Source organism: Bufo bufo, chromosome 2 (genome assembly GCF_905171765.1).
Source record: "Bufo bufo chromosome 2, aBufBuf1.1, whole genome shotgun sequence".
In the NCBI taxonomy this organism is placed as follows: Eukaryota; Metazoa; Chordata; class Amphibia; order Anura; family Bufonidae; genus Bufo; species Bufo bufo.
In genome coordinates, this window is record NC_053390.1 from 290,886,032 (window position 1) to 290,910,848 (window position 24,817).

A 24,817-nucleotide genomic window follows, 5' to 3' on the forward strand; every position below is an offset into this window, starting at 1 on the left:
AGCATAGTTAATCTTTCTCCGCTGTCCTACATTTATAGATCCAGCTAAGGAAGCGGTGTATCCTTGGTTTAAGCTTGCCTGTTGTGCTCTGCGTTCTGCGCTCACCTGCGCCAAGACTTGCGTCACCATCTCCGGTGTGGGATTTGGCCCATATAGGTTTAGCCTCCACATCACCTTCTGTTGGAACTCTGCTTCCTCCCGGCTGACATCCGCCATGCCGCTGGTTTGGTCGCCCTCCCTTAGTTCTGCTATGAGGGTAGCTTTCTTTTTGTTGCTTGCCACCTGACCTCGGGCTTCCAGCAGATCCTTTAGTGTAGTCCTCTTTAGTCTCTCGTACTGCTGGGCCATTCACCAGTTGTCTTTATGCGTCCCATTCAATACAGTCGCTTGCCACCAGTTGTTAGGACCTACAGTGGTTATGGTACTGCGGCCTCCTATTCCTTCCCCAATAGCTGAGCATATGTGATTATAGCTACCATAGGAAATAGGGGGATAGGGTCGATGAATGCAGCTTCCAAGATGATTCTCCCCAGCAAATTTAATATTCCCCAACCATGAGCCTAGACTTCATGAAGGGTGTAACAGGAACACTTTTTATTGATAACACACTGGCTTTTATGAGAAATCCTCCTGCAAGAGGATCTCCCACAGTAGACAAAGGACAATAACCAATTAACATACAGAGTTACAGTAACACCCGCCCTCTCTCTAAGGGATAAACCAATTATCTCCAGGCAGAGAGCACACAATTCTCCCAAACGTTGGAACACCCTTTTCCCCACAAGGCAAAAGGTAAAACCCGAATAAAGTCTATTTTCTTCACACCTTCTTTTTCGCTGAAGGTAGTCGCCGCCTTCCACGTCAACACAGACATTGTTTTCCCTTCTGTTTTTCCTTCTCCCTCGCATTCTAGAGAGCGAGCTTTCCATCAGCCATGGAATTCGGGCTCGGAGGTTTGCTTGTCCATGACTAGCTCTTTCCGCTGTATGGACTCTTGCCTACTTATTCCTGGAGGTCCTTGTAAAGGCTCGGCGGCCTCTAAGGGGACGTTTCCAGGTGGATCTGTTTGACAGTTGCTGAGGCATTCCGCTCCAGGGGCAAGGCACCGCCCAGCGGAGTTACGGTGCACCCAACCAGCGGTCGGTGCTTCTTGAGTTCATCTCCACCATGCGTCAGCTTTAGGCCCCTTTCACACGGGCGAGTTTTTCATACGGGTGCAATGCGTGAGTTGAACGCATTGCACCCGCACTGAATCAGGACCCATTTATTTCTATGGGGCTGTGCACATGAGCGGTGATTTTGACGCATCACTTGTGCGTTGCGTGAAAATCGCAACATGCTCTATATTGTGCATTTATCACGCAACGCAGGCCCCATAGAAGTGAATGGGACTGCGTGAAAATCGCAAGCATCCGCAAGCAAGTGCGGATGCGGTGCGATTTTCACGCACGGTTGCTAGGAGACGATCGGGATGGAAACCCGATCATTATTATTTTCCCTTATAACATGGTTATAACTGAAAATAATAGCATTCTGAATACAGAATGCATAGTACAATAGGGCTGGAGGGGTTAAAAAAATAAATAAAATATTTAACTAACCTTAATCCACTTGTTCGCGCAGCCCGATGTCTCTTCTGTCTTCTTTCTTCAGGACCTGGGTAAAGGACCTGTGATGACGTCACTGCGCTCATCACATGGCCCGTCACATGATCCATCACCATGGTAAAAGATCATGTGATGGACCATGTGATGAGCACAGTGACGTCACCACAGGTCCTTTATCCAGGTCCTGAAGAAAGAAGAGACACCGGGCTGCGCGAACAAGTGGATTAAGGTGAGTTAAATTATTATTATTATTTTTTAACCCCTCCAGCCCTATTGTACTATGCATTCTGTATTCAGAATGCTATTATTTTCCCTTATAACCATGTTATAAGGGAAAATAATACAATCTACAGAACACCTAACCCAAACCCGAACTTCTGTGAAGAAGTTTGGGTACCAAACATGCCGATTTTTCGCACGCACGTGCAAAACGCATTACAATGTTTTGTACTCGTGCGGAAAAATCGTGCATGTTCCCGCAACGCACCCGCATCATTTCGCGCAACGCCCGTGTGAAACCAGCCTTACAGTTGTACAAGGCAGCGACTTTGTCCTCCTTGCACGTTCACCAAGTTTTACCAGGTGCACTCTTTTGCATTGGCGGATGCTGCTTTGGCCGCAAGGTCTTGCAGGTGGCAGTGTCCTGAGCTTCCGTGAGGGCGTTTCTCTATAGGTGTGGGCTCTTCCCTCTCCATGAACTGCTTTGGGACGTCCCACGGTCCTGTGTCTCCCAATGATAACGAGCGCGAAAACGAGATTTTTGTGAACTCACCGGTAAAATCTCTTTCTCACTGAGTTTTCATTGGGGGACACAGCACCCACCCAGTATGGATATTTCCTTTTGATGCTAATGTTTAGCGATGGGTTAGCCAGGTGCGTCCTTGGTTTGGTTCGGACCACTGGCGTTTGTTGTGTATTTTTATTCTCTTGTTTCAGTTTTTTTCTCCTACTCCTACTGCTTGGGCACAAAGTGATATGCTCTCTCCTGGCTGGAGGGGGTATAGCCTGCAGGGGAGGAGTTAACAGTTCTAGCCTAGTGTCTCCTCCTAGTGGCAGCAGCAAGCTATACCCACGGTCCTGTATCCCCCAATGAAAACTCAGCGAGAAAGAGATTTTACAGGTGAGTTCACAAAAATCTAGTTTTATCCTCCGTCCGCGCTATTTTCCATTCAGGCTTGAAGTCAAGGGGGCAGCGGCCTCCTTGCTTCAAGTCAAGGTAACCACGCCCCCTTCCCTGCCCCTTTGCTGTGACTGACAGCGCTTATGCACAGAGTTCGGCTTGGTTTGCTGAACAACCGTCTGTCAGTCACAGCGAAAAGGCAGGGAAGGAGGCGTGGTTACCTTGACTTGAAGCAAGGAGGCCGCTGCCCCCTTGACTTCAAGCCTGAATGGAAAATAGCGCGGACGGAGGATAAAAGAACGTTTTTCATACTTCTGCGTCATCAGAATACAGTAAGAAAATCATCATTCAAAACTCACTGCCGGCTACTTGAAGATACTGCTGGCAGTTTGGGATGGGTTTTGCCGCTGACAGGTTCCCTTTAAGCTGCAGTTCAGAGCTTTCATCTCAGTAACTACATTTAGAGACCTTCAGCTCAAGTTGTTCTTTTGCTGCAAGTGCTGACCATGGTTCAGCCTCCTCTCCTGCCTGCACTGATTTCACATAGATCATTGTCAGGTTAGGGGAGAGACAAGTGTGCAGACACACACCTCTACCATTGATCAAACTCTGCTAAATCATTTAAGGAAACAGTCAGGGGATCTGGAACTGCTGGAATACCCTGACTGCTGACTATAAGACACTTTTTAGCAAGTTTATTTCCTGCTTCACAGTAAAGTCACATTATTATAACCACCAGCGAATATCCAGAGCAATCGCTGTGTGTAGCATGGGCAGCAGGTAGACGGCCTGGGAGTGACTCAGTAAGGTCCTAGTGGTTGTCTGAGGTCTCATGTATCTGGAGCCATGCTGACTGCAGTGCATCACACAGCTGCTGGACGGTGTGTGGAAGAGGTTCCAAAGAGTGAACACTATGATTGAGGTGGTCCAACAGATACTTAATTAGGTTCAAGTCTAGGTTATAAGGGGGCCAGGGCAGTACTTGAAAGTCTTGGTCATGCTCTTCCAACCAATGTCGGATGTTATTAGCCAAGTGACATGTCGCATCGTCTTGATGGAAGATCCCATTGACCCCAGGGAAAACAATCAGTATGTATGGGTGTATGTGATCTGCAAGGATGGATTTATACCCAGATCGGTTGAGAGTGCTTTCCACATGGATAAGTGGACCCAGAGAATGCCACAAAAACATTCCCTAGATCATAACACTGCCACCACCAGCTTGTGTTCTTCCAGCAATGATTGCAGGGTGTTGATGTTTCTCGCCTGACGTCCATCCGTTGAAAAAGAAAATGTGACTCATTGGAGAAGGCAACTCTTTGTCAATCAGCAGAGGCCCAAGCTGATACTGATACAAAAATTGAAGCCTTTTCTGCCGAAGCAGAGGTGCAGTGACCATCCATCTGCTTCAGAGCACAGTACACAGTAGGGTTCTCTGAACTATTGTTTAAGCTCCCTGGTTCATTTTTGTAGCTGCTCCACTGTAGCGTGTCGGCCCGCCCTCGCGTACCTTTGAAGCCGATGTCCACCTCTCCAATTTTACATGGTGCTCCGTAGTTTCCACGTTGTATTCATAATGGTGCCATTTGTCCACTCACGATACACTTTTACCACAGCAGCACGTGAACACTACATAAATTGCACAGTTTCAGAAATACTGAAACCCTTGGCCCGAAACCAATATTCATCCCTTTTTGCAACTCTGATAAATAGCCCCTTTTACCCATGACAGCAAAGAGGTATATGTGTGCAGACAGCCTATCACACTTTATATACCCACCAAGTCAGCTCACAACACGTGACTTCCTTCATGAGCTACGCACTGCCAACATTGAAAGTAGGAAGTGGTCGTAATAATGTGACTCGACTATATATATATATATATATATATATATATATATATACACACACACACACACATACACACTAATCAGCGATCATTTGCCATTATGTGTGTATAACATAAGCAAAATAAAAAGTATGAGAGCATACAGACTGATCTACGCGCTCTCCTGCTCCAGATCTCACCAGCACATAGCTGAAGGGACTCAAGATATCCATGAACGCCTCACTCCAGTGATCTGAAAACAGTGCATCCTTTAGACGCTTATTGATCATGGAATTGACCTCCTGTAACCTGCAGAGACATGGTATAATCCAGCTGATAAGTGAAAACACTACAGGTGGTCACAGATATTAAATGTCATCACTGCAACATTTAATGGATAGGTGAAAAGGTTGTATTCTTACCCGATAACAAACATATCGGTCTTGCCATCTCCAGCATTAAGGCATAGAAGACCAGTGAGGTCTGAGGGTGGCACAGAACAGCCGACATTCCACGTAATGATATATATCCTGCACAGGGACATAGTATACAAAAGTAACTGGAAAACATGATATAGATGGTGTCACCACAGGACAATACACAATTACAGTCAGGTCCATAAATATTGGGACATCGACACAATTCTAAGATTTTTGTCTCTATACACCACCACAATGGATTTGAAATGAAACGAACAAGATGTGCTTTAACTGCAGACTGTCAGCTTTAATTTGAAGGTATTTACATCCAAATCAGGTGAACGGTGTAGGAATTACAACAGTTTGCATATGTGCCTCCCACTTGTTAAGGGACTAAAAGTAATGAGACAATTGACTTCTCAGCTGTTCCATGGCCAGATGTGTGTTATTCCCTCATTATCCCAATTACAATGAGCAGATAAAAGGTCCAGAGTTAATTTCAAGTGTGCTATTTGCATTTGGAATCTGTTGCTGTCAACTCTCAAGATGAGATCCAAAGAGCTGTCACTATCAGTGAAGCAAGCCATCATTAGGGTGAAAAAACAAAACAAACCCATCAGAGAGATAGCAAAAACATTAGGCGTGACCAAAACAACTGTTTGGAATATTCTTAAAAAGAAGGAACACACCGGTGAGCTCAGCAACACCAAAAGACCCGGAAGACCACGGAAATCAACTGTGGTGGATGACCGAAGAATTCTTTGCCTGGTGAGGAAAACACCCTTCACAACAGTTGGCCAGATCAAGAACACTCTCCAGGAGGTAGGTGTATGTGTGTCAAAGTCAACAAATAAGAGAAGACTTCACCAGAGTGAATACAGAGGGTTCACCACAAGATGTAAACCATTGGTGAGCCTCAAAAACAGGAAGGCCAAATTAGAGTTTGCCAAACGACATCTAAAAAAGCCTTCACAGTTCTGGAACAACATCCTAGGGACAGATGAGACCAAGATCAACGTGTACCAGAGTGATGGGAAGAGAAGAGTATGGAGAAGGAAAGGAACTGCTCATTATCCTAAGCATACCACCTTATCAGTGAAGCATGGTGGTGGTAGTATCATGGCGTGGGCATGTATGGCTACCAATGGAACTGGTTCCCTTCTATTTATTGATAATGTGACTGCTGACAAAAGCAGCAGGATAAATTCTGAAGTGTTTCGGGCAATATTATCTGCTCATATTCAGCCAAATGCTTCAGAACGCATTGGACGGCGCTTCACAGTGCAGATGGACAATGACCCAAAGCATACTGCAAAAGCAACCAAAGAGTTTTTTAAGGGAAAGAAGTGGAATGTTATGCAATGGCCAAGTCAATCACCTGACCTGAATCCGATTGAGCATGCATTTCACTTGCTGAAGACAAAACTGAAGGGAAAATGCCCCTAGAACGAGCACGAACTGAAGACCGTTACAGTAGAGGCCTGGCAGAGCATCACCAGGGATGAAACCCAGCGTCTGGTGATGTCTATGCATTCCAGACTTCAGGCTGCAATTGACTGCAAAGGATTTGCAATCAAGTATTAAAAAGTGAAAGTTTGATTTATGATTATTATTCTGCCCTATTACTTTTGGTCCCTTAACAAGTGGGAGGCACATATGCAAACTGTTGTAATTCCTACACCGTTCACCTGAATTGGATGTAAATACCCTCAAATTAAAGCTGACAGTCTGCAGTTAAAGCACATCTTGTTCGTTTCATTTCAAATCCATTGTGGTGGTGTATAGAGCCAAAAATGTTAGAATTGTGTCGCTGTCCCAATATTTATGGACCTGACTGTAAGTGTGAATGCAGTCTGATAGTATGTACTTTACATGTAATAATGCACCGAATGTGATTCTCAACTGCAAGTCGCATCCCTGAGCACAAACAGATGCACAGCAAATATTCACAATTATCACATCTATTCAAAATCAATGATCTGATCTGTGTTTCAAAAGTAGAAATATAATGGATGAATCTGACATTCATGTAAATGAGGACTTAGGCTGCCTATGGACAATGTAGTCTAGAGACAAATCTATAGTAAAGAGGACCCCATCATCTATTTCTCCCCCCATCGTCCAAGATCAGAAGCACGAGAGGTATACAGCCACCCCACACAGATACCCTCTGCATAGAAATAACATGGTTCCTGGTGTCAGACCAACCAGCATTCCATGCATCCATTGCCGAGGCCTTTCTTGATGGATTGGACACTCCTCACTATTACCACACACAGAACCGATCCACAGGGGCAATGTATGGCTGTTCTACTAGAAAACTACATTGGCGGTGGATCTAAAGGCCTTTCTGTGGCATCCTTTAAAGGGAGATTATCTGGTTATTTAAAGGGGTATTCCATTTACATTAATTTATCCCCTATCTACAAGATATGCGCAGTCAATTTGATCAGCGCTCACCATCTTGAGGAGAGTGAAAACATCGGAGCTCCAGGAGAAGGGCTGACATGGGAGCAGGTGGAGCTACACCACCAATGTGTTCTCTTACCATAAGGCCCCTTTCACACGGGGCGAGAATTCCGCGCGGGTGCAATGCGTGAGGTGAACGCATTGCACCCGCACTGAATCCGGACCTCTTCACTTCAATGGGGCTGTTCAGATGAGCGGTGATTTTCACGCATCACTTGTGCGTTGCGTGAAAATCGCAGCATGTTCTATATTTTGAATGGGGATGCATGAAAATCGCATAGCATCCGCAAGCAAGTGCGGATGCAATGCGATTTTCACGCATGGTTGCTAGGAGATGACGTTAGTAAATTGATAAAAGTCAATTTACTGTATTATTTTTCCTTATAACATGGTTATAAAGGGAAATAATAGCATTCTTAATACAGAATGCTTACTAAAATGTGGATTGAGGGGTTAAAAAAGAAAAACAATTAAGTCACCTCATCCACTTGATCGCGCAGCCGGCATCGTCTTCTTGTTTCTTCTTTCAGGACCTGCAAAAGGACCTTTGATGACGTAATCGCGCTCACCACGTCAGTGCAGGTCCTGCTGAATGAAGACAGAAGATCCTTCTATCTTCATTCAGCAGGACCTGCGCTAACGTCACCACGTGGTGAGCGCGATTACGTCATCAAAGGTCCTTTTACAGGTCCTGAAAGAAGAAGCAAGACGATGCCGCCTGCATGATCAATTGGATGAGGTGAGTTCATTTTAATTTTTTTTAACCCTCAATCCACATTTTAGTAAGCATTCTGTATTAAGAATGCTATTATTTTCCTTTTTTAATCATGTTATAAGGGAAAAAAATTAAAATGAATAGAACACCTAACCCAAACCCGAACTTCAGTGAAGAAGTCCAGGTTCCGGTCCGGGTACCACATTCAGTTTTTTCTCATGCGCTTGCAAAACGCATTGCACTCGTGTGGAAAAAACTGAACATCGGAACGCAAGCGCAGTCAAAACTGACTGCAATTGAGTACCTACTCGTGCGGGTTTCCCGCAATGCACACGCCACGCATCCGGAGCAAATCCAGAACGCCCGTGTGAAAGAGGCCTAGGAGATGGTATGTGGCACAAGGAGGCTATATAAACCCAATTTAGCTCTCTCCAACACATATTCTGTTGACTAGATATAAAAAGGATTAACAGCATAGCGATTGCAGGCTGGGTTTTTAAAGAGGTTTAGCTAATGCTATCATAGTTGATTTTATTATATACAAATAAGGGCTCATTCAGATGACCATATGTGTTTTGCAGTCCGCAAATTGCGGAAACCAGCTGTGTGCATTCCAGAACGCACACGGCCAGCCCTATGATAGATATGCCTATTTTCAGACAAGAATAGGACATGCTCTATCTTTTTTGTACAGATACAGACAGCACACGGCATACTGCGCGAATCTTTTGCGGACCCATTGAAATTATTGGGTCCGCATCCGTTCCGTAAATACACATAAATACGGCCATCTAAATGAGCCCTAAAGGTGAACTTTTACAATAGATTGCAATGACAAATGTCAAGAGAGGTAATTAGTAGCTAATGGCTAATGGTAAATAGGTGTATAGCAAATACCTCACATTTGTCAGGGACATATGAATGCAGTAGAGGATTTTTTTGTACTGACACAGATTATAAGGGGGTATTGTTTGTACTGGTGCACATTATAAGGGGGTATTTTTTGTACTGGCACAGATTATAAGGGGTTATTTATTGTACTGGCACACATTATAAGGGGGTATTGTTTGTACTGGCTCACATTATAAGGGGGTATTTTATATACTGGCACACATTATAATGGGGCATTTTATGTACTGGCACACATTATAAGGCGGTATTTTTTTGTACTGACACATATAAGACAGTGTTTTTTGTACTGGCACAGATTATAAGGGGGTATTATTTGTACTGGTGGACATTATAAGGTGGTATTTTTCTACTGGCACACATTATAAGGGGGGATTTGTTTTGTACTGGCACACTTTACAGGGGAGTATTTTTTGTACCAGCACACATTACAATTATTACTTCTGGGGCACAATGGGATCATTATTACTATTGGGAGCACTGTAAACACTAAGTGCACACTGGCTGAGAATTATAACTATTGGTGGGACTTTTGGGAGCACTACTACTATGGGGGCCACCCTGGCACAGTATCAGCTGAGCACAATTATTTTGGGGACACTAGGTTTACGGGACTATTAGTGTCAGGGACACTATTTGCTGGGCTCAGTTATTTTTTAGGGCATTGCGTGCCAATAATTATTGAAGGGGACACTATCTGTGTGTTACTAGTATTTTCAGGGAGATAATCTGTTTCTGCAGTATAGTATTGGGGAACACAGTGGGCACAGTATTGGGGGTGGCAGGATAGGGTGTTCAGAACGTGGGAGGATGATGGAAAATAGGAAACAACGATATCTGTGCATCAAACTCTGCAGAGACAAGAGATGGCTGAAAGAAACCATCATGGTGGTCTGATCCGAATGGAGAAGATAAGGAAAGAGAATGTCTACATCAGAGGAGACATCACTGGATGTAAGAAGTATGCAGCACTGTATTTAATGTTTTCTAAGTATGTCTTTAACAGCAGGGCTGGAGTGAGGAGGTTAAGCTGAGAATTTTCCATAGGGAGGCACTGTTTTAATTTTTGCCTCAGGCAGAAGAAAGGCTAGGTACACCCCTGGTGCAGACTCCCCAAACACAAGGAAGAAGGTTCTCTGCTCAGATGATGCTAACAATTAACTTTTTGTCCATTATGGGAAAGGCTATGTTTGGTGCTAACCCACACTTCCCATCACCCTATGAACTACATTTCCACAGTGAATCGTGAATGTAATAGCATGTGGGGAATGTTTTTCACCAGCAGGGACTGGTAAACTGGTCGGGAATTAAGGAAATAAGCATAATGCTAAAGCTACGCTGGAGTGGTCTAAGGGGAAGCATTTACATGTCTTCGAATGGTCTAGTCCAGGAGTGCACAACCCGCATCCCGCATATGGCCCCCAGAGCCAAGGTTTGCGGCCCCCGTCCTGCTAACTAACCTTCTCCTTTCCAAGAACGTATCTCATATGTCCTTGAAGGGTGGCACTTCAGTAGCCTGGGAAGTATCTGATATCTTTGTGCTATTTAAAGGCGTTGTCCACTTTTTACTATTGATGATCTGTCCTCAGGGGGAAGGGGGGGGGGGCGACTTCCTCAGGTAGACAGAGCAGAGAAAGCTGCATTCTCTTCAAACAGCTGATCAGTGGGGGTTCCAGGGAGTCAGAACCTCGCCGATCTGAAATTGATGACGTATCCTTAGGATAGGTCATCAACAGCAAAAAGCAGACAACCCCTTTAAAGCTCACAATCTAAGCTTTAAATCAAGACCAAGATTGCTAGCTATGACACATCCCGAGTTACAGCCATTAGAAACAGGTCCCAGTGAGAGCTCTATATACCTGCAGCTTTCACTGAAACCTGATTTTTTAAGACTGTATCTCTTAAAGTAAATCAGCTAGGACCGCAAGCTTAGGCCTCTTTCACACTTGCGTTGTCCGGATCCGGCGTGTACTCCACTTGCCGGAATTACACGCCGGATCCGGAAAAACGCAAGTGTACTGAAAGCATTTGAAGACGGAACCGTCTTCCAAATGCGTTCAGTGTTACTATGGCACCCAGGACGCTATTAAAGTCCTGGTTGCCATAGTAGTAGTGGGGAGCGGGGGAGCGGTATACTTACAGTCCGTGCGGCTCCCGGGGCGCTCCAGAGTGACGTCAGAGCGCCCCATGCGCATGGATGACGTGATCCATGTGATCACATGATCCATGCGCTTGGGGCGCCCTGACGTCACTCTGGAGCGCCCGGGGAGCCGCACGGACGGTAAGTATACTGCTCCCCCGCTCCCCGCTACACTTTACCATGGCTGCCAGGACTTTAGCGTCCCGGCAGCCATGGTAACCACTCTGAAAAAGCTAAATGTCGGCTCCGGCAATGCGCCGAAACGACGTTTAGCTTAAGGCCGGATCCGGATCAATGCCTTTCAATGGGCATTAATTCCGGATCCGGCCTTGCGGCAAGTGTTCCGGATTTTTGGCCGGAGCAAAAAGCGCAGCATGCTGCGGTATTTTCTCCGGCCAAAAAACGTTCCGTTCCGGAACTGAAGACATCCTGATGCATCCTGAACGGATTACTCTCCATTCAGAATGCATTAGGATAATCCTGATCAGGATTCTTCCGGCATAGAGCCCCGACGACGGAACTCTATGCCGGAAGACAAGAACGCAAGTGTGAAAGAGCCCTTAGCTTGTCAGCTTTAAAACAAGACCTGGCTCACATCTTTAGATGCTAGACAGCCAGAGATATTCCAGTTTATAGCAGCCGTCCCCACGTCAGCCAGCCTTGAGGAGGAGAGGAGACACATAGATCCTCCTCTCTCCCTGTCTTAACTGTACATGGCCCCAGGAGAAAGGTAAATTTGGCTTCTGTCCATGTTATCAATCCCTCCCATCAATCAGAGAGCATACTTGTCACATTTGGGGAGGAGGTCTTTTTATTCTCCAGAAAAGGAGTGAGTAGATGAGCACTTAATCATCTAATTACCCCTCTGCACTTAATTAAGCTGTTTATTGATGTCATGACGTTTAACAGCATTCAGATAAGAGCAGCAAATAAGTTGTATCAAATATACCACAAACATCAATAAAGTTTACATTATACACCGCCATATCCTGTTCATACCCAATTTTTAGGCCTCATGCACATGACAGTGAAAAATGGCCATTTAAGTAACGGCCGTCACACGGCCATTTTTAGCACCAATGAAAGTCTATAGGGCTATTTACATGCCCGTTCTTTTAAAGGCCAGTGAATAGCGTCCGTCCAAAAATAGGGCATGTCCTATTTTTGCCCATTTTAACGGCCAGACGGACCCAACTGAAGTCAATGGAACCGTTTTAAACGGCCACTTAGACAGGAGTGCACCTGTCTAAAGACTGTTAAAAACGGATACACTTTCACAATATGGCCATTTAGGGGTTAAAAAAGCCCAAAACTCTCACTTCATCCACTTGCTCGCGCTGCAGCAGTCTCTTGCCGAAGGACCTGCGATATGCGTCATGACGTAACCACATGGGAGCGCACGGTGACATCATTGCGGACATTGCAGGTCCTTTGGCAGGTCCTGTTCAATGAAGAGAGAAGAGACTGCTGTAGCACGATCAAGTGGATGAGGTGAGGTTGTTGGTTTTTTGTCAAATCAACAAAAAGAAACAGCTGGGGGCAACTATGGGGGCATTATATACACTAGGGGAAATTATTTAAGATGGGGGCCTACATTGGGGGCATTATTAAAGCTGGGGGCAGTAAAAAAAAAAAATAGCTACACTATGGGGGATATTACTTCAGCTGGGGGCCTACCATCCTGTGGGTGTTCTCAGAAGGATGGGTTTAGAAATAACTGCCAATTAAATTCATCCTTTTTTTAACGGACATGAAAAACGGATGCAAAATGGACATTAAAATGGACACATGGCCATGGATGCACACACTGATGCAAAATGGCTATGAAAAACTGGCTGTGTGTCCGTTTTTAACAGACATTTTTTTTCACTGTCTTGCGCATGTAGTGAAAAAAGAACATCCATTAAAAATGGATAAACTGTTCATTTTTAACTGACTTTTTTTCACTGATGCCTTTCTGAGAAACGGACGTTAAAAACTGACCCATTCAATTGTATGGGGGCAGTCGGTCAGTGAAAAATGGACAAGATAGAACATGTTCTATTTTTTGACGTCCATTATTCACAGGCTGTCAAAAAACTGCCGTGTGAATAAACCCATAGACTATCGTTGGTCTTAAAATGGACATGTGATGGCCGTTAAAAAAACGTCTATCACACGTCGTGTGCATGTTAGGCTACTTTTACACTAGCATTTTTGCTGGATCCGGCAGGGTTCAGTAAAAACGCTTCCGTTACTGATAATACAACCATCTGCATCCGTTATGAACGGATCCGGTTGTATTATCTTTAACATAGCCAAGACGGATCCGTCATGAACTCTATTGAAAGTCAATGGGGGGCGGATCCATTTCTATTGTGTCAGATTGTGTCTCAGAAAACAGATCCCCATTGACTTGCATTGTGGGTCATGACGGATCCATCTTGCTCTGCATCCCATGACGGAAAGAAAACCGCAGCATGCTGCGGTTTGCTCTCCGGTATGAGGACGGAATGGAATACATTTTGGAGCATTCTGTTCTGTTCAGTTACGTTTTGTCCCTATTGACAATAAATGGGGACAAAACGGAAGCGCTTTTTCAGGTGTTGAGACCCTATGACAGATCTCAATACCAGAAAATAGAAACGCTAGTGTGAAAGTAGCCTAACCTTAGAGTAAAATATACAGACTGCTTTTACCTACACACTACAGTAATAACAATAAGGACTCAATAGAGAAATATAAAATATGTAGTATTTCTGGGAGATGGAAAAAAGGTTTTCATGAGTCAGAAAAGACATTGTTGCTCATTGACTGTCACAATAAATAGTAGTTTTCAATTACTTTGGTTTAAAAAAAAATGTATTCAGAAGCTTTTCAGACGGGTGTTATACAGGGGCTTATATGTGCCCATATTATGAACGCAACACCCGCACCTCCTAACGTCTATTAGAAATGGAGTTATTTTATGGTGCTCTAACTCATTTCTGATGAGCTGCAGAAGGTCCATAACACTGGAGTAATAAAGCTCCTGTATTATACCAGTCTGAAAGAGGCCTTATTTAATAGATTATATTAGGTTTAGGAATTTCACTGCTCATTAAGATAACAGTTTGTATAGGGGGATGAAAAATGATATACTGCATAATTCCCAATACTTGCATGCAAAAGTTGGTTGCATTTCTTTAAAAGGAGTCTGTCACCTAATCTGAGCGTTTTTGTCACGACTGTGACTGATCCAGACAGGTCTGGGAGGAGAAGGTCGCAGCGACTTGCTACTCGCGATAGCTTGTGAGTTTGCTCCATGGTTCAGGGTATGTCATCCGGGTTTTGCCTTGTGAACCTTTTTGTCCTGACTGGGAGTTTGTAGACATCCTTCTCAGGTGAGTCCTGTCTGCCACTCCCAGCTACTATATTAGTTTCAGTTTCACTTGCAGTCATTGCCAGATATAGTCCTTACTTCCAGTTCTATTCTGACCTTTGAAGGAGATCGTTTGATGGTGTTGCTGTGGAGCTCTTGTCCGGCGTGGACTGTCGTGATTGGGATCGCCTTCTCTGCTCGTGACTGGATAAGTCTATCTCTGCTATAGTTTGTTTGTTGCTGCCTTCCCCTGCTGTTCTCCTAGACATGAGTGATGGTGACTAGTGCTCCCATCGGCCTTTCCCCACTCTAGGCTTGTTAGGGTGACTGAGGGTTTAGGCATACTGCTCGCCGCACGGGTTCACACCCCGTCTAGGGAATCAGGGCAGACAGGTGCCAGCTTAGGGTTAGTCAGAGGTGGCCATACTATTCCCATCCGTAGATAAGGGTCCCCCTTCCCCTCCGTCTGGTGCGACACGACTGCTGCTGGGATAGCGGTCGTGACAGTATATCGGGCCTTTAAAAAAAAAAAAGGCAAATTTCTTTTTTTTGCTTGCTGTTTTGCTTTGTATTTTTCTGTTCCACTATGGATCCGGTTACGGTTTTGGAGAAACAATTACAGGGATTATCCCTTGAAGTGGCAGGATTAAAAGCAACAGTGCTGCAGCAGCAGCAGCAATCCTTGGGTTCCACCGTTGCTACGGGAAACCAAGGTACTCCTGAGCCAAAAGTGGCTTTACCTGATAGGTTCTCAGGAGGGAGAGACCAATTTGTAACCTTCAGAGAAGCTTGCAAATTGTTCTTCAGGTTACGCCCTAGATCCTCCGGCGGTGAGGAACAACGGGTGGGCATTGTAATTTCTCTCCTGCAAGGAGATCCGCAGGCTTGGGCTTTCTCCCTACCATCAGACTTTCTGGCCTTACGATCAGTGGAGGAGTTTTTTGAAGCCCTGGGTCTCGTATATGATGACCCGGACAGGGTCTCACTGGCTGAGTCTAAGCTACGTAGACTTCGGCAAGAGAACCGGTCTGCTGAACTATATTGTTCCGAATTCCGTAGGTGGGCTACTGATACGTTATGGAACGACTCGGCCCTTAGGAGTCAGTTCTGCCAGGGGTTGTCTGAAAAATTAAAAGACGCGCTGGCAGTATACGAGGTCCCTGGGTCTCTGGAGGCTGCTATGTCTCTGTCCATAAGAATCGACAGACGACTCAGGGAGAGACTATTAAATTTTACGGAGGCCTCTATAGAGCAGGGATCGGTTTGTTATGATCCAGTCGAACCAATGCAAATAGGGGGCGCCACTAGACGGGTGAATCCTCCTAAGTTCCGCCGTAGGTCAGAGGTTTGTTTTCGTTGTGGGGGGAGGGGTCATTTTGTAAAGGTTTGTCCCTCAGAACCCAAGAGACCACAAACAAAGGAGCCGCCGGAAAACTAGAGTCCCCAGATTGTGCGGAGGATAACAGTCTGGGCGTATTCGTTTCCTCCATACGCATGTCTCAGTTTTTGTTGTCCGCTACCGTTGAGGCGGGCAATAAGACTGAGATCTGTTCCGTCTTTTTGGACAGTGGGGCGGGGGTCAACTTGGTGGATTCACGGTTTGCTCAGGCTCTGGGTTTTACTCTGGAACCGATACGCAGAACTATTCCTGTTTTTGCCATCGACTCCTCCCCTCTTACTCAGAGAGAGTTAACTCAGATCATCCATAATATCCATCTGCAGGTAGGGGACCTCCATAAAGAGCATATCTTTTGTTATGTCCTGGACGGTCTTCCGGCTCCTATGGTATTGGGGCTTCCCTGGCTGGTGACTCACAATCCAGTGGTGGATTGGCAGGCCGGGGAGATTGTGGAGTGGAGTGAACATTGTAAGGACAACTGCTTGAGTAGTAGGTGCTCTACACTCTCTGTAACATCTTTACCTGCCTTTCTGTCAGATTTTATGGATGTGTTCTCTGAGAAGGGTTGTCAGGGGTTACCACCTCATCGTCCACATGATTGCCCGATTAATCTATTACCTGGGGCAAAACTACCTAAAACCCGGTTATACAATCTTTCCGGCCCGGAGAGGAAGGCTATGAAAGATTATATTTCGGAGAGTTTGGCTAAGGGACACATCAGACCCTCTTCTTCACCTGTGGCTGCAGGGTTCTTTTTCGTTAAAAAGAAAGATGGGGGCCTACGTCCTTGCCTGGATTTCCGGGAATTAAACCGGATAACTATCCGAGATCCCTATCCTCTTCCTCTCATTCCCGACCTCTTTAATCAGGTTGCTGGTGCTAAATGGTTCTCCAAAATGGATCTCAGAGGAGCCTATAACCTGGTTCGCATCAAAGAGGGGGATGAGTGGAAGACGGCTTTTAATACTCCGGAAGGGCATTATGAAAATCTGGTCATGCCATTTGGTCTTACTAATGCGCCTGCGGTATTCCAACATTTTGTCAACGATATTTTTAGTCACCTTATCGGGAGATTTGTTGTGATATATCTTGATGACATCCTGGTCTATTCCCCGGATCTGGATACACATAAGATCCATGTGAGACAAGTGCTGCAGATATTAAGGGCCAACAAATTGTTTGCTAAGTTAGAAAAATGTGTGTTCGCCGTAAAAGAACTGCCATTTCTGGGGTATGTGTTGTCAGATTCAGGTTTCCACATGGATCCAGAGAAAGTCCGGGCGATTATAGACTGGGATCTGCCTGAGAACCTGAAGGCATTGCAACGCTTCCTGGGGTTTGCCAATTTTTATAGAAAGTTTATAAAGAACTATTCCTTGGTGGTCAAACCACGGACGGACATGACCCGAAAGGGATCCGATTTTTCCAAATGGTCACATGCAGCCAAAACTGCCTTTGCATCTCTGAAGGAGAGATTCACCTCGGCCCCTATTCTCGTACAGCCAGATGTCTCGCTTCCTTTTATTGTAGAGGTTGACGCATCAGAGGTGGGGGTGGGAGCGGTACTATCTCAGGGCCCGTCCCCTGGTGAATGGCGTCCGTGTGCTTTCTTTGAAGAAATTGTCTACTGCAGAAAGGAACTATGATATTGGCAACAGGGAACTTTTGGCTATTAAGTTGGCTTTTGAGGAGTGGCGTCATTTTTTGGAGGGGGCGGTTCATCCCGTCACGGTGATTACTGATCACAAAAACTTATTATATCTGGAGTCTGCTAAACGCCTCACCCCTAGACAGGCTCGGTGGTCGTTATTTTTTACTAGGTTTAATTTTGTAATAACCTATCGCCCGGGGGCAAAAAATACTAAGGCGGATGCATTGTCTCAAAGTTTTCCTGGAGGGGGTGATGTTGAGGTACCAGAGCCCATTTTGCAAAAGGGGGTGGTGGTCTCTGCATTACACTCAGGTTTAGAGGGGAGGGTGTTGGAAGCTCAGGGGGACGCCCCGGCCTCCTGCCCCTCGGGTAAACTGTTTGTGCCAGAAAATTTACGCCTGGAGATACTATAGGAACACCATAACTCCACACTGGCAGGACACCCAGGTAGTAGGGCAACCTCTGAGTTAGTGTCTCGTCGGTTCTGGTGGCCTAAGTGGCGCCAGGAGGTGTTGAATTTTGTGTCTGCATGTGCTACCTGTGCTCGTTCTAAGGTAGATCATACTCGTCCGGCAGGGCGTCTTTTACCTCTGGCCACCCCCAACAGGCCTTGGACGCACCTATCAATGGATTTCATTACGGATCTACCAGTATCAGCGGGGAAGACTGTTATTCTTGTAGTTGTTGACAGATTCAGTAAAATGGTGCACTTTATTGCTCTTGCCGCATTGCCTAATGCTAACACACTGGCTCAGGTTTTTATTGACCACATCGTGAAGCGTCACGGGGTCCCTTCCGATATTGTTTCGGATCGTGGTACCCAATTTGTTTCTAAATTTTGGAAAGCTTTTTGTTCTCGTTTAGGGGTTCATCTGTCGTTTTCTTCATCTTTCCATCCACAGTCCAACGGTCAGACTGAACGTACCAATCAAAACCTAGAGACATATTTGAGATGCTTTGTTTCCGAAAATCAGGAGGAATGGTCATCTTATTTACCGTTAGCCGAGTTTGCCATTAATAATCGTCATCAAGAATCCACCGATAAGTCACCATTTTTTGGTGCGTATGGTTTCCATCCTCAGTTTTGTACGTTTAGTGAGGGGGGGGCCGTCTGGGATTCCCGAGGAGGAACGATTTGCTCCTTCACTTTCTTCAGTGTGGCAGAGTGTGCAAGAAAGTTTGAAGAGAATTGGTGGTAGATACAAACGTGTGGCTGATAGGAGGCGCTCTGAAGGTCCGGACCTTAAGGGGAATGACTTGGTGTGGTTGTCTACCAGAAATATCAAGTTGAAGGTTCCCTCGTGGAAATTAGGTCCGAGATTTATTGGTCCTTATAGGGTAATTAAGATCATTAACCCGGTGGCTTTTCATCTGGAGCTACCTCAGACTCTAAGGATCCATAATGTCTTCCACAGATCTCTGCTTAAGAGATATGTAGAACCTCCTGAACCATTGCCACTACCGCCTCCACCGGTGGTTGTTAATGGCAGTCTTGAGTTTCAGGTAGAAAAGATTGTTGACTCACGATATGTTCGCCGCTCTCTTCAGTACCTGGTGCACTGGAGAGGTTATGGTTCCGAAGAGAGAATGTGGGTTCCAGCTTCAGAGATAAAAGCGGACAGACTCATTCGGGCTTTTCATAGCTCCCATCCGGAGAGGCCTGGTCTTGAGGGTCCAGGGGGCCCCTCGTAGAAGGGGGGGTACTGTCACGACTGTGACTGATCCAGACAGGTCTGGGAGGAGAAGGTCGCAGCGACTTGCTACTCGCGATAGCTTGTGAGTTTGCTCCATGGTTCAGGGTATGTCATCCGGGTTTTGCCTTGTGAACCTTTTTGTCCTGACTGGGAGTTTATAGGCATCCTTCTCAGGTGAGTCCTGTCTGCCACTCCCAGCTACTATATTAGTTTCAGTTTCACTTGCAGTCATTGCCAGATATAGTCCTTACTTCCAGTTCTATTCTGACCTTTGAAGGAGATCGTTTGATGGTGTTGCTGTGGGGCTCTTGTCCGGCGTGGACTGTCGTGATTGGGATCGCCTTCTCTGCTCGTGACTGGATAAGTCTATCTCTGCTATAGTTTGTTTGTTGCTGTCTTCCCCTGCTGTTCTCCTAGACATGAGTGATGGAGACTAGTGCTCCCATCGGCCTTTCCCCACTCTAGGCTTGTTAGGGTGACTGAGGGTTTAGGCATCCTGCTCGCCGCACGGGTTCACACCCCGTCTAGGGAATCAGGGCAGACAGGTGCCAGCTTAGGGTTAGTCAGGGGTGGCCATACTATTCCCATCCGTAGATAAGGGTCCCCCTTCCCCTCCGTCTGGTGCGACACGACTGCTGCTGGGATAGCGGTCGTGACAGTTTTAGACTGCTCGGATCAGGTTATAGACTCCTTAGCCCTCATTCCAATGGTACTTTAATTTTTACTGTCCCTCGCCGAGATCTTCCAAAAAAATACTTTTAAAGCTTATGCTAATGAGTTTCGGCAAGTGCCCAGGCCCCTCGGCGATGTGCCCAGAAAACCACCCCTCTGGCCCGCCCTCGTTTCCGATTATTACCTCCTCCTCTCACGCCTGCGCCGCTCCACACCTGCCCCGCACCTGCGCACTGCTGTACCCATTATGGGCAGAGGAACAAGGAGTTGCACTGCGCATGTGCAGATCCGTACCTCAAAATACAGCCAGAGGAAGTAACCAGCCGCATCAGAGGGCGGTAGTGAAGCCAAAGAAGGGGCGGGTCGGCGCATGCGCAGTGCAACTCACTGTTCCTCTGCCCATAATGGGCACTGCAGTGCACAGGTGTGGGGCAAGCGTGAGATTTCGTTGGTGAATGGATCCCAGGTTCTAGTCCCCTAAGGGGGCTAAAACTTGTTGTTTAAAAAATATATATATATCTATTATAAGTTCAAATCATCCTGTTTCCCAATTTTAAATGTAAAAATTTATACACAAGTAATAAAATAAACATAACAGGTATTGCCGCTTGCAAAAATGTCATAACTATCAAAATTTTAAAATATTTTTCCTGCAGAACAGAAACAGAAAAAAAAATACATGATTTGCCACTTTTTGGTCACCTTAACACATAAAAATTTTTTAGAACAGTGATCATAAAAATGATACATGCCCCAAAAATGGTATCAATAAAAAACTACAGTTCGTCCTGCAAAAAATTAAGAAAATGTAATTTGATTTAAAAAAAAAAACAATACAAAAAACTATACAAATTTGGTATCACCATAATCGTATTGAGCCACAGAACAGGGGTGTTATGTCATTTTTAGCACAAAGTGAAGACATGGTAAATTAAATGGTTTCCTTAAATACGCCCTCATATCGCTATATGAATGGAAAATTTTAAAGGTTATGGCTATTGGAAAGTGGGGAAGGAAAAACAAAAGTGGGACCGGTAGTTAAGGGGTTAAAGAGGTTGTCGGAGATATTTTACCTGGTGATCTATACCCTGCATAGATCATCAGTATATGATCGGTGGGGATCCAACACACAGGATCCCCGCTGATTAACACACAGGACCCCCGTTACCTTCTTCAGCTTTGACTAGGTCACATGACATCACGATCATTGGTCACATGACCTAGGCGCAGCTCAGCCCCATTAAAGTAAATGGGGTTGAGCTGCAATACCAAACACAGCTGCTGTGCAATGTACGGCGTTGTGCTTGGTGAAATGAGAGAAGGTGTTGGACCCCCACTGATCAGATACTGATGACCAGATACTAATGACCTATCCAGACGTCATGGACGTCAGTAAAAAATCTTGGACAATCCGTTTAAAGAGATGTCTATTGCTTGTTTTAATGTGTTATCAATATGGTTCAACATAATTTTATTGCCTTCTAGTTTGAGTAATTTGCTGTATTAAAAAAAAAATTACCTAAAATCCTCTGCAGCTTTGTTTTGTTCGGCACCATTGAAAGATGATTTGTCTACTTCAACTTGGAACAGTTGATTGGAATCAGATCTCATGCAAGGTTCCTGAAATCTAATGGGTCGTGGAGAAGCTTGGGATCTGCTAGGTTGTGGTGATCCTCTTGGGCTAGGGGCTGGAGATCGATGAGGCGAGGATGGAGAAGGTGGAAGTGGCCTATATTGTTGGGTTGGAGATAAGAGACTTGGACAATATCCCTCAGGTTGGGATCTAGCAGACTCATCTTTAGGACTGAACTGAGAACCCACAGGGTGGAGTCTCAAGGATCCTTCTGGTTGTGACCGATCAGGAGCAGAAGATCCCACTGGTGCTAAAGGACGGATAGACAGCTGTCCCACTGGAAGTGAAGCTTGTGAAGCGCTAGAACCCTCAGGCTGAGATCTACCTGATCCTGTTGGACTAAGTCGAGGAGAGGTCACAGGCCTTGTGGACAACTCTGGAGATGGCGGAGCAACAAACACACGTTGTGTATCCATCTATAGGGAGCAAGCACAAAACATACAGTATGTTAACACTCAGCCATAAACTAGAGACAGATCACCATAGAAAAACATGGGTTGCTTTCTTTAATTGCCCTAACTATTTTGCTAAAGTCTGAACATGTCGTGGTGATGACATTCATAAGCTCCAGACTCTCTCCGCCCTCCTGCTGCTGATTTCAGTTGGGAAAAACTTTAAATCAGCCAGCAGCAGGGGGTGAGGAGAGCCTGTCACTCCAAAATACAGTGTAATCTGCATGTGATAGAGCAGAAGAAGCTGAGCAGATTAATATATAGTTTTGTGGTCAAAAATTCTATTAAAGGGAACCTGTCACCTGGATTTTGTGCATAGAGCTGAGGACATGGGTTGCTAGATGGCCGCTAGCACATCCGCAATATCCAGTCCCTATAGCTCTGTGTGCTTTTATTGTGTAAAAAAAACCCGATTTGATACATATGCAAATTAACCTGAGATGAGTCAGGGCTTGAAAATATGACTCTTTTCTGGTCACACAAGTAAGATATGACTCTTGTATGTTAATTTGCATAAAAGGCGGGAAGTACAAAAATGCATAATACTTATTGAATTTGTCAGCAAATGAAATTTAAAGTGTAATTTATATGTTTAGGGTAACACAATGAACATTTCGAAACGCTCAGTGAGGGTAGCATAGTAGAGGTGACAGGTTCCCTTTAAAGTTGTAACTTTTATATCTTTTATTTTTCTGATTTCAGTTGTGAACAGGGAGATGCTATCAGTGACAGAGTGATTGATCCCTTCCCTGTATAAGGGTCCATTCACACGTCCGCAAAATCGGTCCGCATCCGTTCCGCAATTTTGCGGAACAGGTGCGGACCCACTCATTTTCAATGGGGCCGGAATGTGCTGTCCGTATCCGCGGATCCGTACTTCCGTTCCGTAAAAAAATAAAACATATCCTATTCTTGTCCGCAATTGAGGACAAGAAAAGGCATTTTCTATGAGAGTGCCAGCGATGTACGGTGCGCAAAATGTGGAACGCACATTGCCGGTGTCCGTGTTTTGCGGATACGCAATTTGCGGTTACGCAAAACACATACGGACGTGTGAATGGACCCTTAGGTCTCATGCACACGACCGCTGTGTGCATCCGCGGCCGTTGTTCCGTTTTCCATTTTTTTTCGCAGACCCATAGACTTTCAATGGGTCCGTGGAAAAATCGGAAAATGCACCGTTTTGCAGCCGCATCCGTGATCCGTGTTTCCTGTCCGTCAAAAAAATATGACCTGTCCTATTGTTTGGACGGACAACGGTTCACGGACCCATTCAAGTCAATGGGTCCGTGAAAAAACACGGATGCACACAAGATTGCCATCCGCGTCCGTCATCCTTGTCCGTAGGCTACTTTCACACAGACGGATCCGCTGATCCGTCTGCATAAAAGCTTTTTAGATCTGATTTTTCTAACACAGAGGCGTTCCCATAGTGATGGGGACGCTTCAGGTTAGAATATACTAAAAGAACTGTGTACATGACTGCCCCCTGCTGCCTGGCATACCGTATTTTTCACCTCATAAGACACAAAAATGTCCCTGCGTCTTATGGGGTGAATACTAATGAGCACTTCCATAGCTCATTCGTACCGGAGGATCGGGAAGTGGTGAAGGCTCTGTACTCATATAAGGCAATGGGTGGCTGATATATATGACCCATAGGGGGCTCATCTGAGGTCTGAATGGGGGGGTTTATTTATATTGGGGCTCTTATCTGAGGTCTAATTGGGGGTCATTCACATTGGGATCTGAGCTAAGATCTGATTGGTGGTCTGATCTGAGATCTGATTGAGGGTCTTGAGGTCTGATTAACATGGGGATCTGATTGCTGATCTGATCTGAGGTCTAATGAAAAATATTTTTTTCCTATTGTCCTCCTCTAAAATCTAGGTGCATCTTATGGGCCAGTGCGTCTTATAGGGTGATAAATATGGTAGTTTTATGGGATAAGATCCAGCAAATCCTGCAATTTATATCTCTGCTCTTTCTGAACTTAAAGGGAACCTGTCACCTCTACTATGCTACCCTCACGGAGCGCTTCTAAATGTTCATTGTGTTACCCTAAACATATAAATTACACTTTAAATTTCATTTGCAGACGAATTCAATAAGTATTATGCATTTTTGTACTTCCCGCCTTTTATGAAAATGAATATAAAAGAGTCATATCTTACTTGTGTGATCAGAGAAGGGTCATATTTCCAAGCTCTGACTCATCTCAGGTTAATTTGCATATGTATCAAATCGGTTTTTTTACACAATAAAAGCACACAGAGCTATGGGGACTGGATATTGCGGATGTGCTAGCGGCCATCTAGCAACCCATGTGCTCAGCTTTATACACAAAATCCAGGTGACAGGTTCCCTTTAAGACCTCTCCTGTGCACAACTGTGACTGACAGCTATCTCTGTATACACACTTACACAGAGAATGCTATCAATCACTGATAATATATTTCCTGTACAACTATCAGTGACTGACAGCTATCTCTGCATACACACTTACACAGAGAATGCTATCAATCACTGATAACATCTCCCCCATGTACAACTATCAGTGACTGACAGCTATCTCTGCATACACACTTACACAGAGAATGCTATCAATCACTGATAACATCTCCCCCATGTACAACTATCAGTGACTGACAGCTATCTCTGTATACACACTTACACAGGGAATACTATCAATCACTGATAACACCTCCCCATGTACATCTATGAGTGACTGAGAGCTATCTCTGTATACACACTTACATAGTGAATATT

At 45.1% G+C, this 24,817-nt stretch overlaps 1 protein-coding gene across 1 annotated transcript in view; it reads right to left on the bottom strand.

Moving 5' to 3' along the window:
* The window catches only part of INPP5J (inositol polyphosphate-5-phosphatase J), an 85,078-nt gene that overhangs the window by 45,881 nt on the left and 14,380 nt on the right, over nt 1-24,817 (bottom strand). Inside the window, exons 2-4 of the mRNA XM_040416720.1 lie at nt 21,483-22,012; nt 4,978-5,085; nt 4,756-4,864 (exon numbers count right to left, since the gene is read on the bottom strand). Of these exons, the coding sequence (XP_040272654.1) occupies nt 4,756-4,864; nt 4,978-5,085; nt 21,483-22,012 (747 nt within the window). The remainder of the gene's footprint in view (nt 1-4,755; nt 4,865-4,977; nt 5,086-21,482; nt 22,013-24,817) is intronic.